This window comes from Sminthopsis crassicaudata, chromosome 1 (assembly GCF_048593235.1).
Source record: "Sminthopsis crassicaudata isolate SCR6 chromosome 1, ASM4859323v1, whole genome shotgun sequence".
Lineage (NCBI taxonomy): Eukaryota > Metazoa > Chordata > Mammalia > Dasyuromorphia > Dasyuridae > Sminthopsis > Sminthopsis crassicaudata.
The window spans coordinates 465,417,030-465,444,098 of record NC_133617.1 but is presented as its reverse complement, the minus strand read 5'-3'; the positions used below and the strand labels follow the sequence as shown (position 1 = coordinate 465,444,098).

The window sequence follows — 27,069 nt, the reverse complement described above, 5'->3', positions numbered from 1 at the left end:
TCTGGCCTTAATTCAAGAATATGTTTCCTTAAAATAATTTCCCATATGTAACACAGTATAAAAAAAATCCTGAAAATACAGCCACTACTTATTGTCAAAATGCTAATTCAAAATTATCTCAAATTTTAAAATCTGGCTAAAATGGCCAAGTTACATAAAGAGGTCAGCTTAACTCATTATCATGGATTGCAAGAGGACTAATTAAGCCTATTTTGTCTCAGTTTTTTGAAGAAACAGGAATACAATTCTAAACAAGGAGAATCATTCCCAGAATAAACTAACTTTATATGTAATAGTGTTGACATGACAACCAGAGTACAGGTATTTAAGAAGGCAACAATTAAACTTGCAGCATATACTTAATAAATACCTGCTAAAGAAGTGAAGGTTAGACAAGTCACTAAGAGCATATAGAATAGATAATTATAGAATCTCAAAAATAATCTTACAAAACATATCAATTTAATCAAGAACTCAGTTCCATCAACAGGTATCAACAACTTACTTTTTTGCGTACTCCTTCTTGTGTGCTAGACAGTTTGAGCAAAACAGGAGGAAGGAATTTAGAGATAATATTCTGTAACTGCTCATCTGTTTCAGCATGACCAAGTCGTAAGAAGACTCGCTCAAGTTGATCTGAAATTTGAAAAGGAAAAAAAAGTATGAAAACATAGCAAATCACAAATTCAAATATCAGGATTTTTTTTCTAACCTTCTTCATCAAGTTAAGAAACATCACTAATAACTAAGTAAAGGCAAACTATTAATGAAGAATCAGAATGTCAAAAAGGACAGTCGTTAAAATACATATACATAAGTAGAGAAGAGGAAGGGAGTGTCAGTCTAATAAACACAAGTTTCCAAGAATCTAGGTACTACGATTTTATAAAGTTAACCCACTGTCAAAATAACAAAAAGAGAGAACCAATAGAGAGTTCTAGTCCATCCTCAAAGTCAGCAAGAGAAATAGTCAGGAATGTGGTCATTCAGAACCCATAACCATATAACTGGTCTCTGATACAACTATTAAGATCTTTTCACATAGTCATTAAATTCTTTTAAAAAGGAAATGGGGAAAGACTAACAACCAATCTTTTCTCTTTATTCTATAATCTCTGAAGGACTTCTGAACACTTTGTTATTGTTTGTATAAGTATCTTATAACTCAATGAAATACAACCCTTAAAGACAAGAGATGACAAAAGCGAAGAGAGATTTGCCTTTTTGGGGAAGATAATAAAGACCTATAAAAAGACTCAAAATCTCAAACCCAGTTCTATCTAGTATCAAGAGTCCCGACTCAGTGGTAGCTGAGCCACTTCACAGAAAACTTAAGGGATAGTCCCACAATCCTACAACCCTAGATCTAAGGCTATGATTTTGAACTTCTTCAGAATCATGTCAATCAAGAATTGCTCTCCGATTCTCTCCCTGTACCAAAATGTATGCATGTAAGTATGAACACAATGCACAATATATATGTGTGTGTGTGTGTGTGTGTGTGTGTGTGTGTGTGTGTGTGTGTGTATGTATGTATGTCCTTGCCATTTCATTTACTAGGTTTCTTTTACTGAGTCTAAGGATGAAATGAAAAACCCACACAAATGAGAAACAGCATGGTGTAGTAGAGAAAGAACTACTGACTTTTAAATTGATAGAAGCAGTTCCTCTTCCAGAAATTCTCTCTACAAATGAATCACAAAGATATTTTACATCCTATTTTGTATATATTTATATATTATATCCTATATTTTGTATGCGGGGGAGGGGGGAGAAGGAGAGTGAGAGAGAAACAGAGACAGAGAATTTCATGACACTCCTTGAAGCTATTATTCAACTAGGATTGTGAACTATTGCTCTAAGAGCAATGTTTTAAGGCTGAGATTCACAAATATGCCTTCTAACCCACTCTCAAAACCAAGCAATCAATCCAATAACCATTTCAATTAGTCCCTATTACAAGCCAAATGTTGGAAATAGGAAGCAAAGTCACCAGACCTAGAAGTTTCATTCGGGTTCCCCTATATTTCTCCTTTTAAGTATATATAAGCAGGGATTTGAATATGTACATAACTTGTATTAATAATTTAAATATCTCTCTCTTAACAACTGAAGGACAACTCAGGAAAGGATTGAAAAATGATGGCAATATGAGATGATTCTTAAAAAAAATAGATGATGAAAGAAGAGAGTATTCCAGGCAGGGGAGAGTACCGGTTCAAAAGCACAGAGGAAGGCTATGGATTACCAAGTTTGAAAAATAGTTACGTAGTTCAATTTGGCAAGCTTGAAGAATATGTGATACAGTAATTGAACATAAAGGGGGGGAAAGGTTAAACTGAAGACAGATTGAGAAAAGTTTTAAATGGTAAGCTAAGGAACTTAGATTTTATCCTATAGATTTAAAGTTCATAAACAGAAGAATGATGTGGTCAGACCTGTAGTTGTAGAAGATTTTGGCAACTGTGTGAAGTATAGATAAGGAACTGAGGTGCAGGTGGAACATGGGAGATATAAGTCCAATAAAGAAGCTATAGCACTAGTCCAGGAAAAATGACAAAAATGACCTAAATGTAGGCAACGGGATACAAGAAAGAAATGGTGTGAAGATAGAATATTCTACAACTGACTAGATATAAGAAATGAGGGGAAGAGTTAACAACGATAAATCCAAAGTTATAAACTTAAATGTTTAGAAGGAAAGAGGTAGCAATGAATGGAAGGAATGGAAGGAATGAAATTTAGAGTGGATTTGGATTTGGGGAGAGAAGGGTGCAGAAGGAAGAGAAGAGTTTGAAATGCCATAGGGATATCCCCTTAGAAGTGTTTTAACAGTAGCTGGTGATGTGGGATTGAAGCTCAGGTCTGGACTTATAAGTCATCTAAATGAATAGAGATAATGGAAGTCCGTGGGAAGTGGCAAGATCACTAAAAGAGAAAGTGAAGAACAAAGAGGGCTCAGAACTGAAATTCATAAATATTTTTGGTCATATATACCATCAGTTTAAAAAAAAAGTTTAACACATAATCCCAATGTATATATTTATTTATAAATTATATGCATGCATCACTAGACTAGTAATATATCATAAAACTTATAGAAAAAAGAAACTAATAAAGGACAAGATAAAAATAAATAATATTTGATCCTAGATGCAAAAGGGTCCAGCTGTCTTCCTATTTACCACCACTGACAATTAGTATTTCTAGACCACTACTTCAGAAGAGCTTCACCTACCATATCCCAATTCATTTCCCCTCCAGAATAACTTCAACAGTCTTGCCACCCTATAGAAATTGTGCTATGGAGCAATAGTTGTCTGAATTGTGGGTTGCTATTCTCAGATTGGATTTCAGAAAAGACTCAGGCATCAGACCTCACTTCTCTAGCAATTTCTCTCTTTTTTGTTCCCGAAAACTACTCTTTTCTCTCATTTCCTACTCTTCCAGTTCTAGAAATATGATCATGATCAAATTAATTGTGCCATTGTTCCTAAGTGGGGTATATGTCAAGCTACTGCCCTTGAATTTCACCCACTATCCTCCTAATTTATAATACCAAATAGTTTTTCTTCCCCTAAGCACTATTCCCCCATACAGCAGGTATAGCCCATTTTCTATGTTTTCCCCATCCTATTTTCAGATTATGATCAAGACTGCATTCATATTTATAAACAAAAAAATGCTTTTTTTTTCTCCTATGATTTTCTGCTAATGGCGAAAGGACAGAATAAAATAAATTTTTACTGGTTTTGAAACCAAAAACAAAAACAAAAGCAGATGTGTGAAGAATAAAGTAGAGAAGGAAGAAAACTGAGATAGGGAGACCAATAAGGAGGCTATTGCAATAGTCTAGTCAAGAAATAATCAAACAGCTGAACTAAAATGATGGTTGTATGAACTGAACAAAAACTGACAGGTGAGAGATGATTTAAAAAAAAAAAAAAAGCAAAATATCAAGTTTCAGTTACCAGCAAGGATTTTCCATGAGGACTACATACCAAGGAGAAAAAAGACATAGATATGATGAAATAAAAACTCTTGAGTAAGGAAGTAGGTGAATGTACTTACAAGGAAAAAAAAAAAAAAGGTAAATCTTAGCCAAGAAATGACTTTCTTGAGAATCAGAACAGTCCACATAGAAATCAATGACCCCATAAAACAGCAAGAAATATTAGAGCAAACATTAGTCAAGAGAAACCTAGAAAGGTAAGTTTGAACATTAGGAAGAGACCATATGATAACATACTGTTAACATCCTGATGAGAAAAGCAATTAGTGCCTTTTCAGAATTAAATGTCTTCAAAGTTTATTAAAAAGGAAAAAGAGGTACTGTTCAAAGGGTTCTATGATAAGATAAAGTAAGAAACATATAAGTATACAGAAAGGAGAAGAAGATGGAACTCGCAATTCTCACAACTGGGGTACATGAGAAGAGTATACAAAAAATACAGAAACATTAGGGAAGGAGTGATGGGAATGGACATCAGATAAACCAAAATGGGCTGGGAAGGATGGTAGGAGTGGGCGAAAGAATATTAAAATCTAAGGGAGCACCTTAGGAATAGCTAAACAAATTGTGTTATATAAATATGATAGAACTGTTCTGCAAGAAATAAAGAAAAAGACAATTTTAGAGAATACTAGTAGTGTGAGATGACCCTCAGTCAAGTAAGCAGAACCAGACAATTTAAAAGGACAGCAACTCCATTTAAAAAAATAAAAATAATAAAAGGCTTGAGAACTACAATCAAACACCTATGATGAAACATTTTACTCACTTTTTAAAAAAGAAAAAGGTAATGGACATAATGTGCAGAAATATGCTTTTGAGCATGGCCAAACATTTGTGTATATTTAGAGATTTGCTTTGTTTGACCATACTTATTTGGGGCTTTTTCTTTCTCTTAGTTTTTAATTGAGGGAGGGAGTATCTCATGGAGGGGACCCTACTTGGCTCATAGAAGACTCTTTAAGTCAGCCATTGGCCATAGCAAAAAAGAGAGCTCTTATAATGTGGTGTTCTGTTTTCTAAACTGTAATCCTTCTCTGCGTGCAGGTTTCTTGGGGAGCTTCTGGGAACAGCCTTAGTTTCAGTTCAGTTTCAATAATCACCTCAAATACAGCCAGGAGTTAAAGTCCAAATCCTTTATTTATTGTCTCTTCCAAATCTTATCTCCTTCACTTGGGGCTCAACTAGTTTTCTGGGGGCCTTCCTCTCTCCTTAGCTCCAGAGAGCTCTTGCTGCTACTCCTTTGTCTCTGCCAGCTTCAATCTCATCTTCCCACTGTTTCCATCCAGCACAAAGGTGGAAGTGGGAATGAATCTTGACTTCGCCTCCGAGAGTGGGATTGTGGGTTTCTATAGGTTTGTGTCTCCCAAAGTCCCCTTGGTCCTAAGAGCTTCTCATTTATATGTTTCACACTGAGTATACATCAATCATTATATCATAAGGAAACCATTATTTGTTGTAGGATTAAATCAATGCTAAAGTAGTTTAACCACTGTCTCCTCAATTCCACTCAGTACCTTGTTTCAAGTTCTGGCCCAAAACATCTCCTTGAAGGGTCAGATCAATCATACTGAACCATGCTAAATTAGATAATTGTCTCTATCCAAAGGCGACTTAGCACCTGTAAGAATCCTAACATCTCCCCCCTTTCTTTTGATTTAGAACATAGGGTGATCATGGGCTCCCTGACTTCTCAAAGAGGTAAGAACCCCCAAAAAGAAGGGGATCACTCCTTCCCTGAATCCTCAAAAAAGAAGTGAAAACATTATAAAAAGTAGGTGGTCCCACCCTCCCTGACTTCTCAGGGAGATGAAAACATCAAAGGAAATGGGAAATCAAATCAGATTAGCGGATTTCTGAAGGGGCTAACTTGAAACAGGTATACATAAATCCATCAATATGGGATATATTACACATAATTACATAAATTACATAAGCACAGAGTAACATAACACATGAGGAATTATACATATCCATAAATTCTAGAAATAGCCCAAAAGCAATCCATTGTCCATTAGTTCATGTGCCAGGAATTCAATAATTCCTGCAACTTTTGAAGTCCTGCAATAGTCTCATCAACAATTTTTCATCTCAAGGAATCCAATGATTCCTGCTGGTTTTCAAGTCCTACAACAGTCTTTAATCAACAATTTTTCATCTAATTCCCTTCTATTTACCATTTTCTAAATCTCTTCTCATCATCTGGCGATTACATTGGAGCTGTTTGCACTGGACACTGCCTTGTTGGTTAAAAAGGCCTGTATTCTCCCCAAGTGCAATCCATTTCTGCTATCTGATTGCTTTTTGACTGACTGATCAGGTAATCTCTTTCTGCCATGTGATTGCTTTTCTGCTGGTTGATCACATCAGAGTCCTGACCTTCTAAAGGCTCTCTGGGTATAACCTCAGCTGCCATCATGCTCCACCTCTCTTTTGATTGAGGCCTTGAAGCTAGGCCCCACCTCTCATTTCCCCGGGCCAATCTACATTCTGAGGCCCAATGGAAGCCCTTGTGGCATTTTAGACATAGGATTTTAGGTTTGAGATTATAATCAGCACAGCTGGCATTGCTGATGTATTTGTCCTTAGTAGCCAAAGTAACAAAGTCTTCTCACTCTATCTCCATATCTACATTGGGCTCTTAGATGTCCAACTTTTCCACATTGAAAACATTGACGAGTTTTTCTAGGAGTCCCTTGCCACGAGGGACCCTGTCTTTCCACGTTCATCATAGTCTGAGTATAATAAGCATTTGTGCCCATTGTAGCACAGCATCTTATGATCTCCTCTAAAGGAAATATAGTCCCCATATAATTCTTTTGCAAACCTTATTGGATTTTCCATAGCCAGATATCTGGTCATTATTTCTGTAACTGCATTTTCTCCAATGATTCTTGTTACAGCTGTTTGCAAATGTCCCACAAAAATCCACAAAAGGTTCATCGGGACCTTGCTTTATTTTTGTGAAGGCTTCCCCTTGATCTTTTCGTCCAGGGAGGAAACCCCAAGCTTTTGTTGCAGCCTTAGAAATTTGCTTTGGGACATTGTTATGGGATAATAAATCTGTTCTGAATTCTCTCTATACTGACCTTCACCTGCTAGTTGGTCAAAAGTGACTTGTGTGTTAACTCCTGGTTTGTCTATTGTGTCTGACTTGAATCCTACATAATTCATGATACTCTGAAAGCCACAACAAGTTTTGTCCAGGTTCTAAACATGTCTTTGCTATGCATTTCCAGTCATTAGGGGTTAGGATTTCATAAGCCAAATTATCTAGTAACATTTTAACATAAGATGATGTAGCCCCATAAAGAGTGCAACCTTTTTTCAAATCCTTAATTTTATCCAAATCAAAAGGAGTGTATCTTCTCCTTTTTTGACCTGAAGAGTCAAGCTCTTCAACCACAAGGTATACATCTATAAAATCAGATATATCCTTTCCTTAATTTTTTGCCTTAACCAATGCTTTTTCTAATCTTTTCATAGGCTGCTTCATAGGTGATTCTGTTTGTATTACTGCTCCTTCCCCTCCTCCTTCTTCCTCCACCCATGAAGGATTGAGAGGAGGAGATGGGAAATGCTCCTGTAGTGAAGTGCCATACTCAGAATTATACTTAACTCCACTGTTATCTGATTCATCCTTTTCACCTAGTTTAGTTGGATCCTCCCCCTCCTGCTCTTTCTTCTTTTTCCTTAGTCTAACACTTATATAATTTCTTAAAGCCACTTGTATTAAATTGTATGTATTAAGTGTATGTATTTGGAAATTGAGTCAGGTCCATTTTTGTTGTAGTATTGACAAAGTTGCTCTCCTACTAATTTCTATTCCACTAGATCCAATTCTTTTTCCATAGAAAACCAAGGAGATATGTACTGCACAATTTTTTAAAGTTCAGTGATCTCCTCCAAAATTATAATCAATCCATGGCTTTTCAAAACCTTGACAATACTCTCTAAACATTTTCCTTGAAGAGAAACAGAAAGCTGTTTTCTAAAAATTTGCCCCATTTCACTGAAATATTACTTTAGCTCTTTAACAAAGTTTCCTTGTTGTATCACCCTAATTTCTGGGTCAGAGAGACTTTTCCACTGGATCAGGATCAAAGGCTTTTCCACTGAAATCAGGATTGTATCTGTCCCATGTTCAGGTGCCAAAATGTGATGTTCTGTTCTCTAAATTGTAATCGTTCTCTGTCTGAAGGTTTCTTGGGGAGCTTCTGGGAGCAGCCTTAGTTTCAGTTCAGTTTCAATAATCACCTCAAATGCAGCCAAGAGTTCAAGTCCAAATTCTCTATTGTCTCTTCCAAAATCTTATCTCCTTCACTAGGGGCTCAGCTAGTTTTCTGGAGGCCTTCAGCTCTCCTTGGCTCCAGAGAGCTCTTGCTGCTACTCCTTTGTCTCTGCCAGCTTCAGCTTCTTATCTTCCTAATGTCTCCATCCAGCACAAAGGTGGAAGTGGGAATGAATCTTGTGTGGATTTCTGTGGGCTTGTGAATCTCCCAGAAGTCAATCCTAGTTGTGAATCTCCCAAAGTCCCCTTGGTCCTGAGAGCTTCTCGCTTATATGTTCCACACTGAGTACACACCAATCATTATATCAGGAGGAAACCATTATTTGTTGTAGGATTAAATCAATGCTAAACTAGATTTAACCATTGTCTCCTCAATTCCACTCAGTACCTTGTTTCAAGTTCTGGCCCATAACATCTCTTTGTAGGGTCAGATCAATCATACTGAACCATGCTAAATTAGATAATTATTGTCTCTATCCAAGGTGACTTAGCACCTTGTAAGAATCCTAACATTGTAACATATAGAATAAACTTCAGAGAGAAAGCAGAGCCAAGCAAGAGTTTTGAAAGTAGCATGTAGAATTATCTAACTTTTTAAAAAAGCTACCAAAGATTAATGATTTACTATAAAATCCTTTTTTTGTGTGTTCTGTTGTGTGCATAGATAAGCTTTTTTTCTTTAATTGACCAAAAAAAATTATTTAAAAAAAGTCACAGGAACGATTTGATGAACGATTTTGATAAAGTCATAGAAGGGTTTAGAAAGTCTCATATTCTAATCTTCATCAATATATATTTCTCATCAATAAATACACAATAAAACCTTACTCATTTATACATTAAAAGGTTTTTCTTAATAAATTTCCACAATTCAAAGAAAAATTATTTTGACACTTTGAAGAATACAAAGAGGAAGTTGCTGCCACAAGAGATGTTGTTCAAATAAACAGCCTAAAATCATATTTTGTATATCCATTATAGTTATATGTCTAAAATTATACATTTGCTTTGCATTCCTATTGGAATGTAAAGAAAAACTTTTCTAAACATTATACCTCTATTAATGCATTAATATAATCACATTAACTTTTCTGGACACTTACAAAACTTCCTGAAACCTACAAAGCTTACAAAACCTAAGATCATCTTTACCCAGAACTGCTGTCTGTCCATACTTTCCTCACTTGTACTTGTGAAAGTCATTTGGAGAACTCAGTTGCAGATATTTATCTTTATTAAATTTTATTTCATTAGATTTACTCCATTGTTCAAAAAGGCCAAAATTTCCTAAAATTCTGATTTGGTTATTCAACAATTCCTACCAGTTATATATCCTTGAAAATTTGACAAGCATTTATCAATGCTTTCAAACAAGTCACTAAGAAAAATGCTGAATAGCACAGAATCAAAGACAAATCCTTAGTAACATCAAATAGACAGCACAATAACAATAAAATGTTGTCAATCAGGTCAAATTTGGATCCAGCTCTGATTCCATCTAACACATCACCCCTTTAATAAAAGCCTCAAAAAAAACCATCTCTTTAAGTTATTTCAAAGGATACTATCTGTGATCTCATCAATGTGAATGCCCCCAGCCAACAATAAAGATCATTCCTAGTCACATTTTCTTCTTGTTAAAAGACTAGCTGTATTCTGAAAAATTCATCAATGAAGGGCCATGTAACATTCAGAAAGCAGTCCTCTAAGTCTTTTAACACTAGCCTGATATAATACAAATCAAGCAAGTTTAACTAGTTGTACTGATGTTCAACCAATAACTTTTCGTAAAACTTTTTTAAGAATGGCACAGAAAGAAAAAAGATCACTGTATTTAATAATGAATGACCTTGAAATGAAGAAAATGCATTTTTTTTGGCAGAGAACGAAAAGTAAAGAGATAAATATCACCATCACAGTTTTTCACAATATCTGTGTGACACTTTTTATATCATGTATATAATTTTTAAATCTTGCAATCTCTCCCACTTTATTCATAAAATGAATTGTTAGCACAGCAAAAAAACAAACCAGAAAAAAACAAAACCTTAGCACTATTATGGGAAATGTAGTTTTAAGCAATAGTGCTAATATAAATAATGAAAGTCAGAAATATGTCACATACCAGGGCTTCTTATACTTTTTCCATTTTCAACCCCCTTTCACCCAAGAAACTTTTCTGCAACCCCAAGTACATAGGTATATAAAATAGGTATACAAATTAAATATTTACTAATAATAACTCACAATTTCACATTCAGTTACAAGACCCCACATAGGGTCATAACCCACAGTTTTAGAAGCTTTGCCATATAGCTCTAACTTTTCAAAAAATGCTAAACAGAAAACTTTTCTCATATATAAATAGAAAAGTTAGAATCAATCTACAAGTATCTATTAAGTGCTTACTGTGCTGGGCATTGTGTGTATTGACATGGAGGTTCAAAAACAAAAATAATCATTCTATTCACATAGCTTACTTGTTAATGATGATGATATCATCATGTAGATAAAGAGGCATATATCCAATAACTCCAAAGTAAAAGGAACATTAACTTTAGAAAGGCTGAACTGCCTAGAAGTACCAGAAAGGCCACTCCTAGAACACAGGATTTTTAACATGCAAACAACTGTTTATATACCAGTTAGCAATCTTCCTTTAAAAGCTGGCAATATTTATTTTATCACTGATATGGTAAAGTGGAAAGAGCATTACATTTATAGTTAGTAAACTGGGTCAAATGTTGTTTCTGCCACTTCCTACCTCTATGATCTTGTGGAAAATCACTTAACCTGGACCTCTGTTTTCTAAACTATCAAAATGAGGCTTTTTTCAGAAGCCATGGATGCCAAGAGACAGAAGTGAATAAGAAAAAGCATACCAGGCACGGAGACAGTCAATCTAAATGCCTGGAAAGTACATGGAATGTTTCGTATGAGAAAAAGCAAGCAAGCCAGTTATAACACTGGATTACAGAACACATAAAATAGAGCAAGAATCTTTTCATGATGTTTGTAAGAACCAGGATGTTCCAGGACCAGCATTGTGAGAAAAAGAACATGTATGGCTAAAATCCTGTTCATAAACACTTAGACCAAACCATAAACCAATATTACAAATTCCATTTATAAATTAAGTAAGTTGTAAATTCTTCAAGTTATTCTACTATCTAATTCTTGCCAGTCACACAAATTTCCCCTCAACTACTAAAATGCCATGCAAATCTACATCAAAATATTTATTCTCCCATTTTTATCAACCTTGGTTTTTATCTCTGGGATGTCAGGCTATAAAAAAGAAGCTTTTACCTTATCCAGAATGATTATGTAATCTTCTGGCCATCTCCATCCTTCCCCCTACTTCTCCTAATCCAGTCTAATATGTCCTTTGGAATACTGCTCTATTTTCAAATGCCCAATATAGTCTCAAATTTTCCCAACATTTTGTACCTACTCACTAATGTGAATTTTTCCCTTAGATTCTACAACCTTCTCTACCTCAGCCTCATATATTCTCCTAATCCCCCCAGAATTTCTAGACTATAAAGAAATGTTGGTTAAAGTCCTTGATTCCTGTCCATCCCTTCCATACTATTTATTCTTCTACTCCTATTCTTCAATATAACATTCCCTATTTTGAAGTTCATGAAAGCAATTTATATACTCTTATTTATCTGTTTTCAGTTTAACATTCTCAAATTCCTCAATGACATAAGTAAGTGATTCGGAACATTCTCTTCCAATCTTCTCTGGGACTTCAATATTCTTAATATTATTCATTCTTTCAACATTCTAGTTAATATTCATTTGCCTTCTTAATTCTAGTGATCTCTTTACCACTACCACTTAACTACAAAGCTGTATGAATAGGGGAAGGAAAAGGAAAGGAATAAATCCTCATATAGCACCTACTATGTCACTGAGGTACATTGTTGTTGTTGTTGCTTAGTCATTTCAGTTGTGTCCAACAATCTTTGTAGCCCTTTTTTGGGGTTTTCTTGCCAAGACTTCCAGAGTGGTAGTTTGCCTTTCCTTCTCCAGATCATTTTACAGATGAGGAAACCAATGCAAACAGGGTTAAAAGTAACTTGTCCAGGGTCCTATAGTTAAACATTTATGAATTTGTGAAGATGAGTCTTCCTAGCTCTCTCTCTATCCACAAGGCCATCTCATTGGATACTCACACCAACTCTGAGAAGTAGGTTCTTTTATTATCTTTATTTTATCATTGAGGAAACTGAGGTAGGAGGTTATTGCCCTGAGGCACTCAGCTAATAAGTGTCTGAGACCAAATCTGAACTTAGTTCTCTAATTACAGCCTCCTCAACTGCCCTCAGATACCTCATGTCACAAAAATACATCACTTTCAATACCTTGAAATATTCTACTCTGACCACAACCTCCTACTATTTCTACCAATAACTTGCTTTCTTAAAGCCTGTACTGTGTCAGAGCTAGAAAGTATCTCAGAAAATACAGAGTCCAATTCCTCATTTTATAGTTTAGAAAACATTCAGAAGTCTAGGTTAAGTGATTTTTCCAAGGTCATAGAGATAGTAATCTGGGTCAAATGTTGATTCCGTCATTTCCTACCTATAAATGTAGTGCTCTTTCCACTTTACCATATTGGGGATGAAATACATATTACCAGCTTTTAAAGGAAGATTACTATCTGGTATGTAAACAGTTGTTTATATGTTATCTGTCCCATTTGAATGTGAGATCCTTAGAGGTAGGAGGACTATTTCTGTCTTTTTATGTGTTTCCAGTGCTACCTGACATATAGTAAGTGCTTAATAAACTTAATAAATGCTTAGTGACTCTACACACACACACACACACACACACACACACACACACACACACACACACACACACACACGAACACACACACACACACACACGATTCTAGAGATTAGACCAAGTTAAATCAAAGTTCGGTTGGAATGGAATAAAATTTCGTAGGTGATACTCGAAATAGAATATAAAGCAGTGGTCTGAATCCAAGGAGATTAAATTGGAGTCAGACAGAAAATAATATTGGATGTAGCAGGTGCTAATGAAATAACTTTCTCTGGCGCAAATTCCTTTCTTTTGAGCAGCAGCCCCACTTCTCTTTTCTCTGCCTCACTGTAAAATCAGTCCTGTTATGGGATGAAATCTGACTTTCAAAGCTTAACTCTAAGGCTTAATGATTTATAATTGGCAAAAGACCATTACCAATTCCAAAAAATGAATACTGTCCATTGGTTCTCCACATCAGGATCTCAATAATGCATTCTTTTTGCTCATCCAAAATTTATAAGAAAAGGCAAAGACTAAATTGATTTAGTTCAGGGTTGATGTGAATCTACTAACAAAAATCAACAAAACATAGGAAAGAAGTTTAGTATAGCTTGCAATCTTAATGATTAATAACGATAATGATAGCAAGTTCATTTTTATATAGTATTATAAAGACTGCACAGTATTTCCCTTACAATATACTGGTACAAGTATTATTATCCCTTTTAATTAAAGATCTCAAAATCTCAAGAACTGAAAGGGACCTTAGACCAAAGAGGTTCATATTCATATCTGAATGAAAGAAAATGAGCCTATCACCTATCTTCCAATTTCTAAGAAGAATTACTGGTAACAATCAATAATCAACAATTCAATGAACAAAAATAGAGTATAAAGCAGTGGTCTAAATCCAGGGAGATTAAATTGGAAGCAAATAGAAAATTATTTTAGAAGTAGCAGGTGCTTGTGAAATAACTTTCTCTGTTACAAATTCCTTTCTTATGAGCAGCAGTGTGCTTCAAAATATTAAACTTCATAATAATTATGAATTTGAAATAAAATATTTCAAAATATTAAGTGTCTACTACTATATGTCACAAAATTGATTCCACCTATTCTTAAAGATTACTAAGTACACTTTCTTCAAGGCTGAAAAATCTTCACAGAACTAATAAGTATGCTTTAAAAAGATATCTGTTCAAACAAGTACTGCAATATCATTTTCTGGGGGTGCTCACATAAGGGTCTACAGATAAGTAGTAGATTAGTCACTAACAAAATGTTAGGTGGAGTAGAAGTTTTTGCCTAGGTTACATTTGAAATCAATTTATAATAATCCTAAACCCTAAAAACATCAGAGAAAAATGGAGATTCAGGCAGGAGAAAAGGTTTCAGAGAAAAAGTAAATCACAAGGAACACCCAATCAAGCCAAAATTCACTAAAAATAGCAAATCAACTGGACAAGAAAATTAAATACAAAAAAGCATTCTAAAGATAGTAAAAAATAAAATGGAACATACCATGATGAGAGAAAGACATCAGCAAAATGAAGGAATGTCTGAGAACTTCCTTGAGGGGATATTTTTATGGTAACAGTTTACTTGCCACAATCTCTCCTTATTCCAAGAGGTGTGGTAAAATCAGATAACCAATTTTTAGTCCCTCCCTATTTTCCTAGTCCATCATCCCAATCTGGCTTTACTTATTTCCATATCCAATCATAATTCTCTATGATCTAAATTATCCATGTGTCATTAGTCACCATCACAAAAGTCTTCCAAAGTCTCCCACTCCACTGGCTCCTTATCTCACCTACAAATTTGTTTAGGTCACCCTCCTAATCCTAAAAAGAGCTTCTCCTAGAACATTCTGCCTCTCTCCTTATTTCTCTCCTCCTCTCCACAGTAAGAAGAACTGTCTTATACCCAATAGCTAGGTTTTTACACTACAATTTCTTTAACTTTTTGCAAAGCTAGCTTATGTCATCTATCACTCTTCTGTACCTGCTCTCAAAAAAGGTCATAAATACTCTGATCATCCCTTCACCTTTCTTCAGAAAAGAACCTCCCAAATAACTCCTGTTTCAGGTATATTCTTGATTTTTCTTCTACCTTTCTAACTTACTCTTGCTTTTTATGTTCTTGAGCCTTTATAATATGTTCCCCAATTTTGTCCTCAGCTTCATTCTTTCTCTATACTGCACTCTCTTTTTAATTTCATTTACTGTAATAATTTTGACTAGCACCAGTATACAAAAGATTCCTCAATCTTCCCTAGCTCTGATCTCTCATGAGCCCAAGATTCACATCTCTAACAGCTTCTCAAAATCATGTCTAAAAAAACCTCCCCTGCCAAATCTGTTCCTCCTCCTAGTCCTTACTTAACAATTCCCAGTAATTGGCATCATCTTTCACCCAATCTCACATAACAATAACATTTACATATTGCTTCAAAATTTACAAAGTTTCTGTATTCAAAACTTCAGAGTTCTCTTTATGGCAGTTTCCTTTTTTTTCTCCTTCTCACTGGCCTTGCTAAGTATTTCACCCAAATCTCCTTTCTGTGCCTCTGCACTAGTGATTTCACATGTCTGGAATGTACTTCTTCCCACCTGTCATGTAACATTCCTGGCTTCCTTCAAAACCCAAATCCTCCCACAAAAGGCTTTTCTTGACGCCACTCCTTTATGTAGCATCCTGGGAAGAGTACTAAACTTGAAGTTAGGAAGACCAAGTTCAAATTTTGTCTCTAATTTTTACTCACTCTTTGACCCTGAGCAAGTCATTCAACCTACCATCATCAGTTTCCACATCTACAAAATGGAAATTATAATAGAACCCACGTCATAAGGTTGTTGAATAGATCAAACGAGATATTGAGATATGTGTAATTTTTTGCAAACCTTAAAAGTACAATATAACTGTTAGGCATTATCTAAGTTTTTAGTACTCTCTCCCTTTTCAAATTACTTTTTATTAACTTTGCTTATACTTTGTACTTCTTTGTGTACATGCCAAGGAAACTTTGTAAGCCCATTGAAGTCAGGGGCTGTTTTGCTTTTGGTTTTGTATGCCAAGAAACCAGTAGACTATCTTAGATTCTTTTTTTCTTTTCTTACACATGATCTGTGATTTCATCAGTTAAATGAAGGACTCCTTCTACCAATACAATCTGACAAATGTTCTGCAATTTATAATTTAGTCTTGGAGGGCTGCCTGGAACCCTAAGTGGCTGAAGGACTTACACAGGGTCATACACACAGTTAATGTCAAAGGCTTGGACTAATTCAAGGCTTCATGATTCAGAAGCCAGTGCTCTCTCTACTTTGACAAGCTGCCTTCTAAAAGTGGAACAGGAATATAGAAAGCCAGCCTGATGCAGGAACTTAATTTTTATTTTCCCATCTCTCCAATTTCTTAGTTCAGAAACCAATTCCTATTATTTCTACCTCTTTCCAATTTGTGATATCTTTGTTTTCCACTGCCACCCATATGGACTATAGCAATAACCTTCCAATTATGTCTTTTTATTCCCTCCCTCAAACACATTTTTTCACTCTCCTATATAACTGCAGTATATATAGTTCTGTCACTCTTATTCAAAACTCTAAAAAGAATCTCTGTTTCCCACCAAAGTTTAAACTCTGTAGCTTGTTATTTAATTCTCCACAAACTTCTTTTTCTGATCTTGAGCATACTAATTCCATCCACTTGACAGCTCTTCATTCATCCTAAATTCGATAGAAATGCAAGTTGATATTATTTTACTTCAAACAAATTAACTGCTCTCCCCTATACATAATGCATTTTCCCAAATCCATGCCAATGTTCCCGATTCTTGGAATGCCTTCCTCCACATCCATTCTAACAATTCAACTCAAATGCAACTCATTTCCAAACTACCAAATAATTAGCTTTGTTCTCAATATACTCCTTTATAGACCTTTGTGTATTTTTGTTTTGCACTTATACTGCACTATTTTTTAGTAGTTATCTGTATCATTCCGTGAAGTCCTATTCCAATATCACAATGTGACACAAAGATGATTCTGGCCTCCTAAATGTCAGGCCAACAGAATGCAAACTATGACAGACCTAACACCAAGCTGAATATAGAGCATGAAGATGAGCCTTGGCCATAGAAATGCATGAATATCACTTGTCAAGAGTCACAGGGCTAGTTAAGTGTCAGAGTACACAACTTAACTCAAATGCTGCTGATTTCCAAATCTAGCACTAAAATCACTAGAACTGGGGTTGGTGTTGCTTAAGTAAAAATTCCCAATCCCATACCAAATTGCCAAAAAAGTTTTATATAAAGCTAGAAAAAAAAATAACAAAATTGATATGAAAGAACAAAAGGTTAAGAATAAGAAGCAGTAATCATCAAAACCATATAGGACTGTCTAGAAAATAAAGTGGTAGATCAATGGAATAGATTAGATACATATGACACAATAGCCAATGCCTGTAGTAATCTAGTATTCAATAAATCCCAAAACTCCAGGTTCTGGGATAAGTACTTACTATTTCACAAAAATTGCTGGGAAAACAGGAAAATAATATCAGAAATTTGTTATAGATATATATCTCATACCCCATACCAAAATACGGTCAAAACAAGCATATAATATGTAAAGGGTAATACCATAAGCAAATTAGGAGAACAAGGGATAGTTTACCTATCAGATCTTTGGGAAAGGAAGGAATTTATGACCAAAGAAGAATTAGAGAATATTATTAAACACAAAATGGACAACTTTGATTACATTAAATTTAAAAAATTTTGCACAAACAAAACTAAAGCAGTCAAGATTAGAAGGCAAACAGAAAGCTGGGAAATTTTTTACAGCCAGTTTTTCTGATAAAGGCCTCATTTCCAAAATATATAAAGAACTGAGTCAAATTTATAAGAAAACAAGTCATTTCCCAATTGATAATCAAAGGATATGAACAGGATATAACAGATGTACAGATGAAGAAACTAAAGTCATCTATAGTCACATGAAAAAATGCTCTAAATAAAAAATGGTGGGATTCTGAAATGTTCCAACCATTGTAAAAAGCAATTTGGAATTATACCCAAAGGGCTATAAAAAACAATGCGTGCCCTTTGACCCCAAAATGCCACTAATGGGTCTGTATCCCAAAGAGATCATAAAAGAGGAAAAAGTACCCCAAATGCAAAAATGTTTCTAGCAGCTCTTTTTGAAGAACTGGAAAATGAATAGATGTCCATCAGTTAGAGAATGGCTGAATAAGTTAAGGTATATGAAAGTAATGGAATATTATTGTTCTATAAAAAATGATGAACAGGCTGATTTCAGAAAGGCCTGAAAAGATTTACACGAAATGATGCTGAGTAAAGCAAACAAAATGAGGAAAACATTGTACATAGCAGCAACAAGATTGTGCATTGACCAATTATGAAAAAGTTGGTTCTTCTCAGTGAGTTCAGTGATCCAAGACAATCTCAACAAACTTTGGACAGAAAGCACCATCTGTATCCAGAAAGAGAACAATGGAGACTGAATGTAAATCAACACGTTATGTTCACTTTTTTACTTTTTTTCCTTCTGTTTTTTTTTTCTCTCTCATGCTTTTCCCTTTTTGTTCTAATTTTCTCTCACAATATGATTTATAAGGAAATATGCAAACATATATATGAATGTAAAAGCATAACACCCCCCCCAAAAAATGATGTTTTTACATGTAACTGGGGGCAGGGAGAGTTAATTCTGTAACCCTCTCAAATAAATAAATAAATAAAAGTGCTCTCTCTCTCTCTCTCTCTCTCTCTCTCTCTCTCTCTCTCTCGGATGATTTCTGATAAACCTTATAAGAGGATATTAATTCAGTTCAATTTCACAAACATGTATTAGAGGTGTAATGTATACAGAGCTTTATTTTATATGACACATGAAGTTTAGAAAGAGAAGGCCTTTCTTTGCTTTCATAAATTTGACCCTATGCTAACTATAAAATATATATTGATAACCCTACTTATTCTTTAGTATTTAAAGAATTTATGATTTCATGTGTGTGCAATAGTTTCAGAAAAACAGATCACAATAAGAATTCTGTACCTCTGAGGTACACAATAGATTCCTAATAAATGTAATAAAATTAAACATCAATGTGAACCAGGACAAGTCACTTTCAATTCTCTGGGCTTCAGTTCCTTATCCATAAAATATTAATTATCATTTGCCTTACAAGTTATTATAATAATCAAAAGGAGTTTTATATATGTGTGTGTGAACATGTAAACATATACACATGTACACACAGAGAGATGTATATACATACATACACAAATATATTAAAGGGATAACAAAATGTTGACTATTATTATTGTAATCAAAATAGAACATGTCCATGAATAAAGAACTATCACCTAAAAAAATTTTTAAGGTCACAGATCAAGCACTACCTCTACGAGAGACACAAAATTGAGCATTTCAATTAAATTGATAACTAGAAATCTCCATTTTTTTTACCCTCTTTTCTCTATATCATCATTCCGCAAATGTTTATAGTTTCATAGCGCACACACACACATACATACATATGTAAGCATCCATATATACACACACAGAAGGCCCAATTTGGGGTTTTGTTTTACTTATTACACATATTTATAAAAAGTTTTGTTTTACTTAGGTTTTTTTTTCCCTATAGGGGGAATATACAAATGAATTAAGTTCTTAATTTTAAAAAGTAGCTCAAATGAACTTAATTAAAACAAACTTGGGCTTTCAACAAATGATCATAATTTTTTAAAGAGCCAAAAATGTGAAAAAAAAAAAACTTGGGCTCTATCAACTGCACCATCTTTCCTGATATTATTTTGGATATTTTAATAGTTTTTCCCTATCATTTACATACCTCAAAGCAAGAACACCAAACCTAGATGTCCTTCCCAGAATAAAGTGAAGGCTGCTAATTCAGTCTGGGATATTCAGGCACCTTCTCACAACCTCCTCTCTCTCTTGAGGAGGGCTGGAGAATAGAGAATTAAATTCTTCCCAAAGCCTTCCTTTGTGAGCGCAGAAACTGAACTTCTAGCTCACTCCCACTTTTCATCTACAAATGTTTGGTTTCAACTCAAAGGAACAAGATACCACCTGGTGATGTCTCAGTTCACCACCACACCATCCCTACACTCCTGAGCTCCCTTCTGTGTGGTTCCCCTCCCCCATCAGATTATAAGCAACTTGAGGGTAATGACTATCTTCTTATTTGTTTCCCCAACTAGCACAAAGTAGGCATTTAATGTTTACTAAATTGAATTTTACAACTAACAAAAATGATTCCAATTACTATAAGTGACAGCACAAATTTCTCAAAATAAAATTTACTTACTTGAATATAAAAATGTCAGCAATATATCTCCTCTGCCCCTCAGGGGGAGGGAGGGAATCGAAAAAAATCATTAAATTTCAGATCCAGAAATGGCTAAAAGAATCATGGTCCACCAATTTCATTACTATTGAAGAAACTAAACTTTAAGGAACATTCCCAAAAACACACAGCTTACTGTGTGTGACTGAATCAGAATTAGAGCTAAAGTCTATTGGCCCTTTAAATGATCATACAATTTAGAGCTGGAAATGACTTCTATATATCACTTAATTACATTCATTCATTTTATATAATAGAAAACTGAGATCTAGAGAAATTGTGTGACCTGCTTAAGGTCAACTCACAGTGTAAAACAACAGTCAGATTTGAAACCCGGATTCTCTGACTCCAAATTCTTTGCTCTAAAGCAGAGTTCCTCAGACTGTGGGAGGGCCGGACTATAGTAAAAACAAAAACTCACACTCTGTCTCCGCCCCTCAGCCCATTTGCTATAATGCGGTGGGCCACATAAACATCCTCAGCGAGCTGCATCTGGCCGACGGGCTGTAGTTTGAGAACCCCTGCTCTAGAGCAACGTCACTGTCACAATTCCAAAAAGTTTAGGAAACATGACTTTAGGGAATGCCATGAATGAAGAAGTATGTGGTGAGCATAGCCAGAGGTTTAAAATAAATATTTAGATATATTCTTCACAAGATCTGGGAGAATTACAACCTAACACTGATATGAAGGTTTATTTATGCTCCTCCCCTTTTTTAAGAATTACATATGCTCCTTTACTTTGGAATCTGACAAAATATTAAGCAAGCAAACACCACAGCTTGTGTTCCTTTCTGATTCATGATAAAGCTTTGACAGAAAACCTTACTCAAACCAGAAGAAAACAAAACTCTAATTATAGATATGTTTCCCCCAATAGTGCATGCAATAAATTCTGATTAACAAAAACAATATTAACCAGAATTTTTAAATAACTGAAGTTTTATGCTATATTTAGCCTACAAAGGAAAAGAGATAAAAATCAAGGGGAAAAAAAAGTTCATGGCAGATTTTTTTAAAAAACAAATTCGGAAAATCCACATGGATCCACAGGGACTCCAAGTTCTTCAACAGTCCCAGAAACAATGTTTATTACATAGGACTACAAAACAATGATACTGAATCTTTAGTAAATACAGTTTAGTAGAAGGGACATTAGAATGAGGGGAAAAAAAAAATTAGGCATTAGTTCCATCCAATTTAATCACCTGACTAGATTCCAAATGACTAAACTAGATAATGACTGAAATGTTTGCTTCAAAAAAAAATCAAATTTCCTTTCTGAAGGAATATTTACGACATCTAAGGGTATTCAAACTTAATGTCTCAGGTTCTTGGCATATTTACAAAAGTTAACACCAAAAATCTTCTGAGCAATGTCATCATTGGAATAAGGGTATTTGAGTGCTTTTTGAAAAATAACATTCATAGTGATATCATTTTTCCATTTTTTCAAAGTAATACACTACTTCAAAATAGTACCTCATACTTTGAAATACACTTGAGAAAGATTTTAAATAAGGCTTGAAATTAAACATTTTCCTAATTAATCCTCAAATAGAATATTCACTGAAACAATACATTATTCCCCTATCTGATCCTACCAGATCAGTCATTTGGAGTGCGATTAGTAACTGAATTACTCTGATCCAAATCTTGTTAAAATTCCTATCTTCAAATTATATAGAGATGATTTTTTAAAATAACCAGTGTTATGATAAACTTTCAGTAAAGAATAAAGATTTATGAAGTGCTAGGATCTCTTCAGTAACATAAAAATGCCACAAAATAAAAAAACACCAAACAAAAAGATTTAAATCAGTCTCCATGAAATATGGAAGGGAAAAGAAGGAAGAAATGAGAAACTACAGCTGCAGATTTCAAACTGCTTCTGCCCAAGGGGCTAGAGTACAGCTTTCTGCCCCTCCAGTTTAAATAGGAACCTCTGCTACATTGTTCAATATGGTCTCTAGCCTGCAGAAGAGCTGGTATCACCATGCCCCATCACAAAAATATAGCCTCTCTTCAATTAGTGAAGGATTCCATCTCTCTGTTATCATGTAACCCATTACTTATTACACAAGCTCTTGCTACACAATATTTAGAGAATTTTCAAAAATAATTCATGTTCTGGCCAAGTCACTTAACCCCAACTGCCTCAGGGAAAAAAAAAGGGAGGGAGGGAGGGAGGGAGGGAGGGAGGAAGGGAGGAAGGGAGGAAGGGAGGAAGGGAGGAAGGGAGGAAGGGAGGAAGGGAGGAAGGGAGGAAGGGAGGAAGGGAGGAAGGGAGGAAGGGAGGAAGGGAGGAAGGGAGGAAGGAAGGAAGGAAGGAAGGAAGGAAGGAAGGAAGGAAGGAAGGAAGGAAGGAAGGAAGGAAGGAAGGAAGGAAGGAAGGAAGGAAGGAAGGAAGGAAGGAAGGAAGGAAGGAAGGAAGGAAGGAAGGAAGGAAGGAAGGAAGGAAGGAAGGAAGGAAGGAAGGAAGGAAGGAAGGAAGGGAGAAAGGAAGGAAGGGAGGGAGGGAGGGAGGGAGGGAGGGAGGGAGGGAGGGAGGAAGGAAGGGAAAGGAAGGAAGGGAAAGGAAGGAAGGGAAAGGAAGGAAGGAAGGAAGGGAAGGAAGAAAAAGAAAGAAAGAAAAGATTCATCTTTTGGGTTCATAAGGATTTCAAAAAGTCAGAATTTTGGGTTCACCAAGGATTTCAAAAAGTCAGAATTTGGATTATTTCTAGCTCTTATCTGGGTATACTCAGTTCTCTTGTAATCATTAAGCCAGCAAGGCACAGAACATAATACAAGTTTATTATGGTACAAACACAAATCAATCTGTAAGAGTGTGTATGAAAAACAGGTGAAGAAATTTTTCTTGAGTTGTACATAATAGTATTATGCTATATGATATGATTATAAGAATCATGTATTATATTACTATGTGTTATATGGATATTATAATCCTGTACCTATTGTCATATTTTCTATATTTTATAATATATATTACTTTCATTATTATTATATGTAACTCAAGAAAATTTCAGACTCCTCATCTTCACTTTATCTCATCCTAACTACAGAAATGGATAGTTTAAACTTCACCCTTACCCATTAGTGTTTCCTTTAAATGTATATAATTATAAGTGTTATTATTATTACATAGAACCCAAGAAAATTTCCTCTCAAATAATATTATTTTTGTAAGATAATTCTATTATTAAATATAATTCAAAAAAAATTCTCTTCACCCTCTGTTAGGCCACATCTTCCTTAGGGAATATATACATTCCTACACAGGGGGTCAAGACCTCTTTTCCCTAAACAGACAAAGAATACTAGATTACTAGAATTGATCTTTTCCCTCCCAGACCTGAACATTACACATTATTCCCAAAATCAGCAAATGGAAAATGATGTTGTCCTAAATAGAAATATTTTTCTTAATCTTAACAGAGGAAAGGATGGATTCTATTTTAAATATAGTGAGTTTGAAATGCCTTTGGGACATTCAAAACAATTAAAGTCCAACAACTAACTAACTGAGGGATGGTCAGCCAAGTGAGAAATATAAAGAATGCCAAGAAATAAAAATGTCCAGGATCATGAGACAATTAACACTATCAAAAGCTACAGAAAAACCAAAGACAATTAAGAATGGGGGGGGGGGGGGAAGCCATTGAATTTAGCAGTAAGAAGGCCATTCATAATCTCAGAGAGACCAATCTCAGTAATAAAGTCAAAAGTATGATCAAACTGAAAAATGAGTGGGAAATAAAGAAACAAAAATAGAGCAGTGAATACCTTCTAAGTTTGGTGACGAAAAAGGAAAAATATTGGAAATATATATGTGTGTGTTATACACACACACACACACAAATACATATACCATGAAAAAGGAAAAATAAAGGAATGGTATGTTCAAGTGAAATCGGTTTTTTTTTAAAGCACTTTGCATGCAGTTTAGTATATATAAGAACTCAATAAATGCCAGTTGATTAACTAAAAGGATAATAGTAGACTAGAAATGTTTGTAGGAAAAAGGGAAAAGGAAAAAAAGATAAAGATGATTTTTGAGGTATGAAGTATTGAAAAATCAAAGAGCCTATTGAAATTTTCTCAGTAAGTGAGTGGTGACATCTTCAAAAAAAGAGAAAGTGGTATGGGGAAGATAATTGGGTACTGAGAAAATGGAACAGAAGAAGAAAGTTTTTCCTTGTAGCTTTGAAGACTCAGTTGATATAACTTGAATTTGTAGTGCATCCATTGTCACAGTGATATGATTTTTCCTAGTGATGTTCGGCAACTTAAGAGTAAGAACAAAGGCTGGAAGTACTCCAAGAATGGACTGAAAAGGGAGGGAAGGGCTGTAATACAAGGGGGAAAGGGAGTTAAGATGAAAATGAGAAAGAGATGGAAGAACAGGAAAGTATAATCAAAGAGGGGAATTTCAAGTGCAACAACTGTGTTCAAAAAAGTCAACTACAAATTTTAAATAAAATATTAGCAAGGAGACTCAGCAGCATATCCCAAGGATCATCTCAATTTCTTCATCAGTAAAATGATCTAGAGGAGGAAATGGCAAAACACTCGAGCATATTTGTGAAGAAAACTCTATGGATACAATGAAATTTAACCAATATTACAAAGCAGCAAACATTAAAATAATATGGTACTGGCTCAGGAAAAAAGTGGTAAATCAATGAAATAGATTAGATATATATAATACTTAATAGTAAATGACAATATCAATCTGGTGTTTGACAAGCCCAGTGATCTAAATTTTGGAGGCAAGAACTCTCTATCTAAAAAAACAATTGCTGGGAAAACTGGAAGGTAGTCTGGCAGAAACTTAGGCACACCATATCAAAATAATATTTGAATAGTTTAAATCATTTACCTATTATATAATTTCAATTATATGAAATTAAAAGGTTTTTGCATCACAAAATTAATGTAGCCAAATTAAAAGGAAAACACAAAACTAGAGGAAAATTTTATACCAAGATTCTCTGATAAAGGCCTCATATAGAGAACTGAATCAAATCTACAATTCATTATCAATTGATGAATGAATGATAGCAGGAAATAAAGAGGCAGTTTTTAGAAGAAAAAAAAATCAAAACTATTAATAGTCCCATGGAAAAAATGCAAATTAAAACAACTCTTGAGATACAGAGACTTATCTATCAAATTGGCTAACATGACAGAAAAGAAAAATGATAAGCTCTGATGGAATTATGGGAAAATAGGTTGCCCTCATACACTGTTGATGGTGATATCAAATACTCCAACCATTCCGAAAAAATAATTCCAAACTCTGTTTAAAAGACTTATAAAACTGTGCGTATCCTTCGACCTAGCAACTATGAAGTTGGTATTCCAAAGATCAAAGAAAAGGGAAAAAGATCTTTTTGTACAAAAATAACAGCTGGATACTTTCAGAAAAATCTGCAAAGACTCATACAAACTGATGCAAAGTCAAATCAGCAGAACCAGGAGAACATTATACAGAGTAACAACAATATGCTCAACTGTGAATGATTTAGCTATTCTCAACAATGCAATTATCTAAAAAAGTTCCAAAGGACTTATGGTGAAAAATTCTACCCAACTCCAGAGAAAACTGATGAGAGTTTGAATGCAGATCAAAACTTACTTTTTTCTTTTTATACTTTATTGATTTTCCTTTTTTGGGGGGGAGGGGGGAGGAATCTATGTGTTCTTTTGAAATATGGCTAATATAGAAAGATGTTTGATATGATTACATATGTGCTGTCTCAGGAAAGGGACAGGAGCAGAGGAAGGAAGAGAATTTGGAACTCAAACTCTTAAAAAAAATAGGTAAAAAATGTCTTTACATGTAACTTGAATATATAAAAATTTTCATATAAAAAATAACAAGCTTCAGAAAAACCTGGAAAGTCTTATATAAACTGAAACACACTGAAATGAGCAAAACCAGGAGAATATTATACACAGTGACAACAATATTGAAATAATGATCAACTGTGAAAGATTTAGCTACTCTGACCAAGACAATTATCCAAGACAATTCCAAGTGATCCTTGAAGAAAAATGTTTATCCATCCCCAGAGACAGAACTAATGAACCATGAGTACAAAATGAAGCATACTTTGTTCACTATGTTTCTTTCTGTTTTGTTTTTTTGTAGCAACAAGAATAATATGGAAATGTTTTACATGACTTTACATATATAGATGAAATATTGCTTTCCCAATGAATGAGGGAGGATGGGTGGGAAGAAGGGAGAGAATTTGAAAGTAAAAAATTTTAAATGAAAGTTTAAAATAAATTATAAATGAAAAAAAATAAGTTAACTACAGACAATATGAAATACATATATAGGAACTGTGTGAACACAATTACAAAATATTCTTCACATAAACAGATCTCAATAATCAGAGAAATAGTCACTGCTCATGGATAGGCAAAGTCCATATAATAAAAATGATAATACTGCCTAACAACTTACCTATTCAGTGAAATGCCAATCATATTAGCCAAGAAAAGCCAGAAAAGACATTAAATTCATTTGGAGGAATAAGAAATCAAGAATATCAAAGGAAAATAT

At 34.6% G+C, this 27,069-nt stretch overlaps 1 protein-coding gene across 4 annotated transcripts in view; it reads right to left on the bottom strand.

Moving 5' to 3' along the window:
• The window catches only part of ECPAS (Ecm29 proteasome adaptor and scaffold), a 155,650-nt gene that overhangs the window by 110,148 nt on the left and 18,433 nt on the right, over positions 1-27,069 (bottom strand). For all 4 annotated transcript variants that reach the window (XM_074280886.1, XM_074280885.1, XM_074280887.1 and 1 more), the window contains one exon: positions 506-636. In XM_074280886.1, the coding sequence (XP_074136987.1) occupies positions 506-636 (131 nt within the window). The remainder of the gene's footprint in view (positions 1-505; positions 637-27,069) is intronic.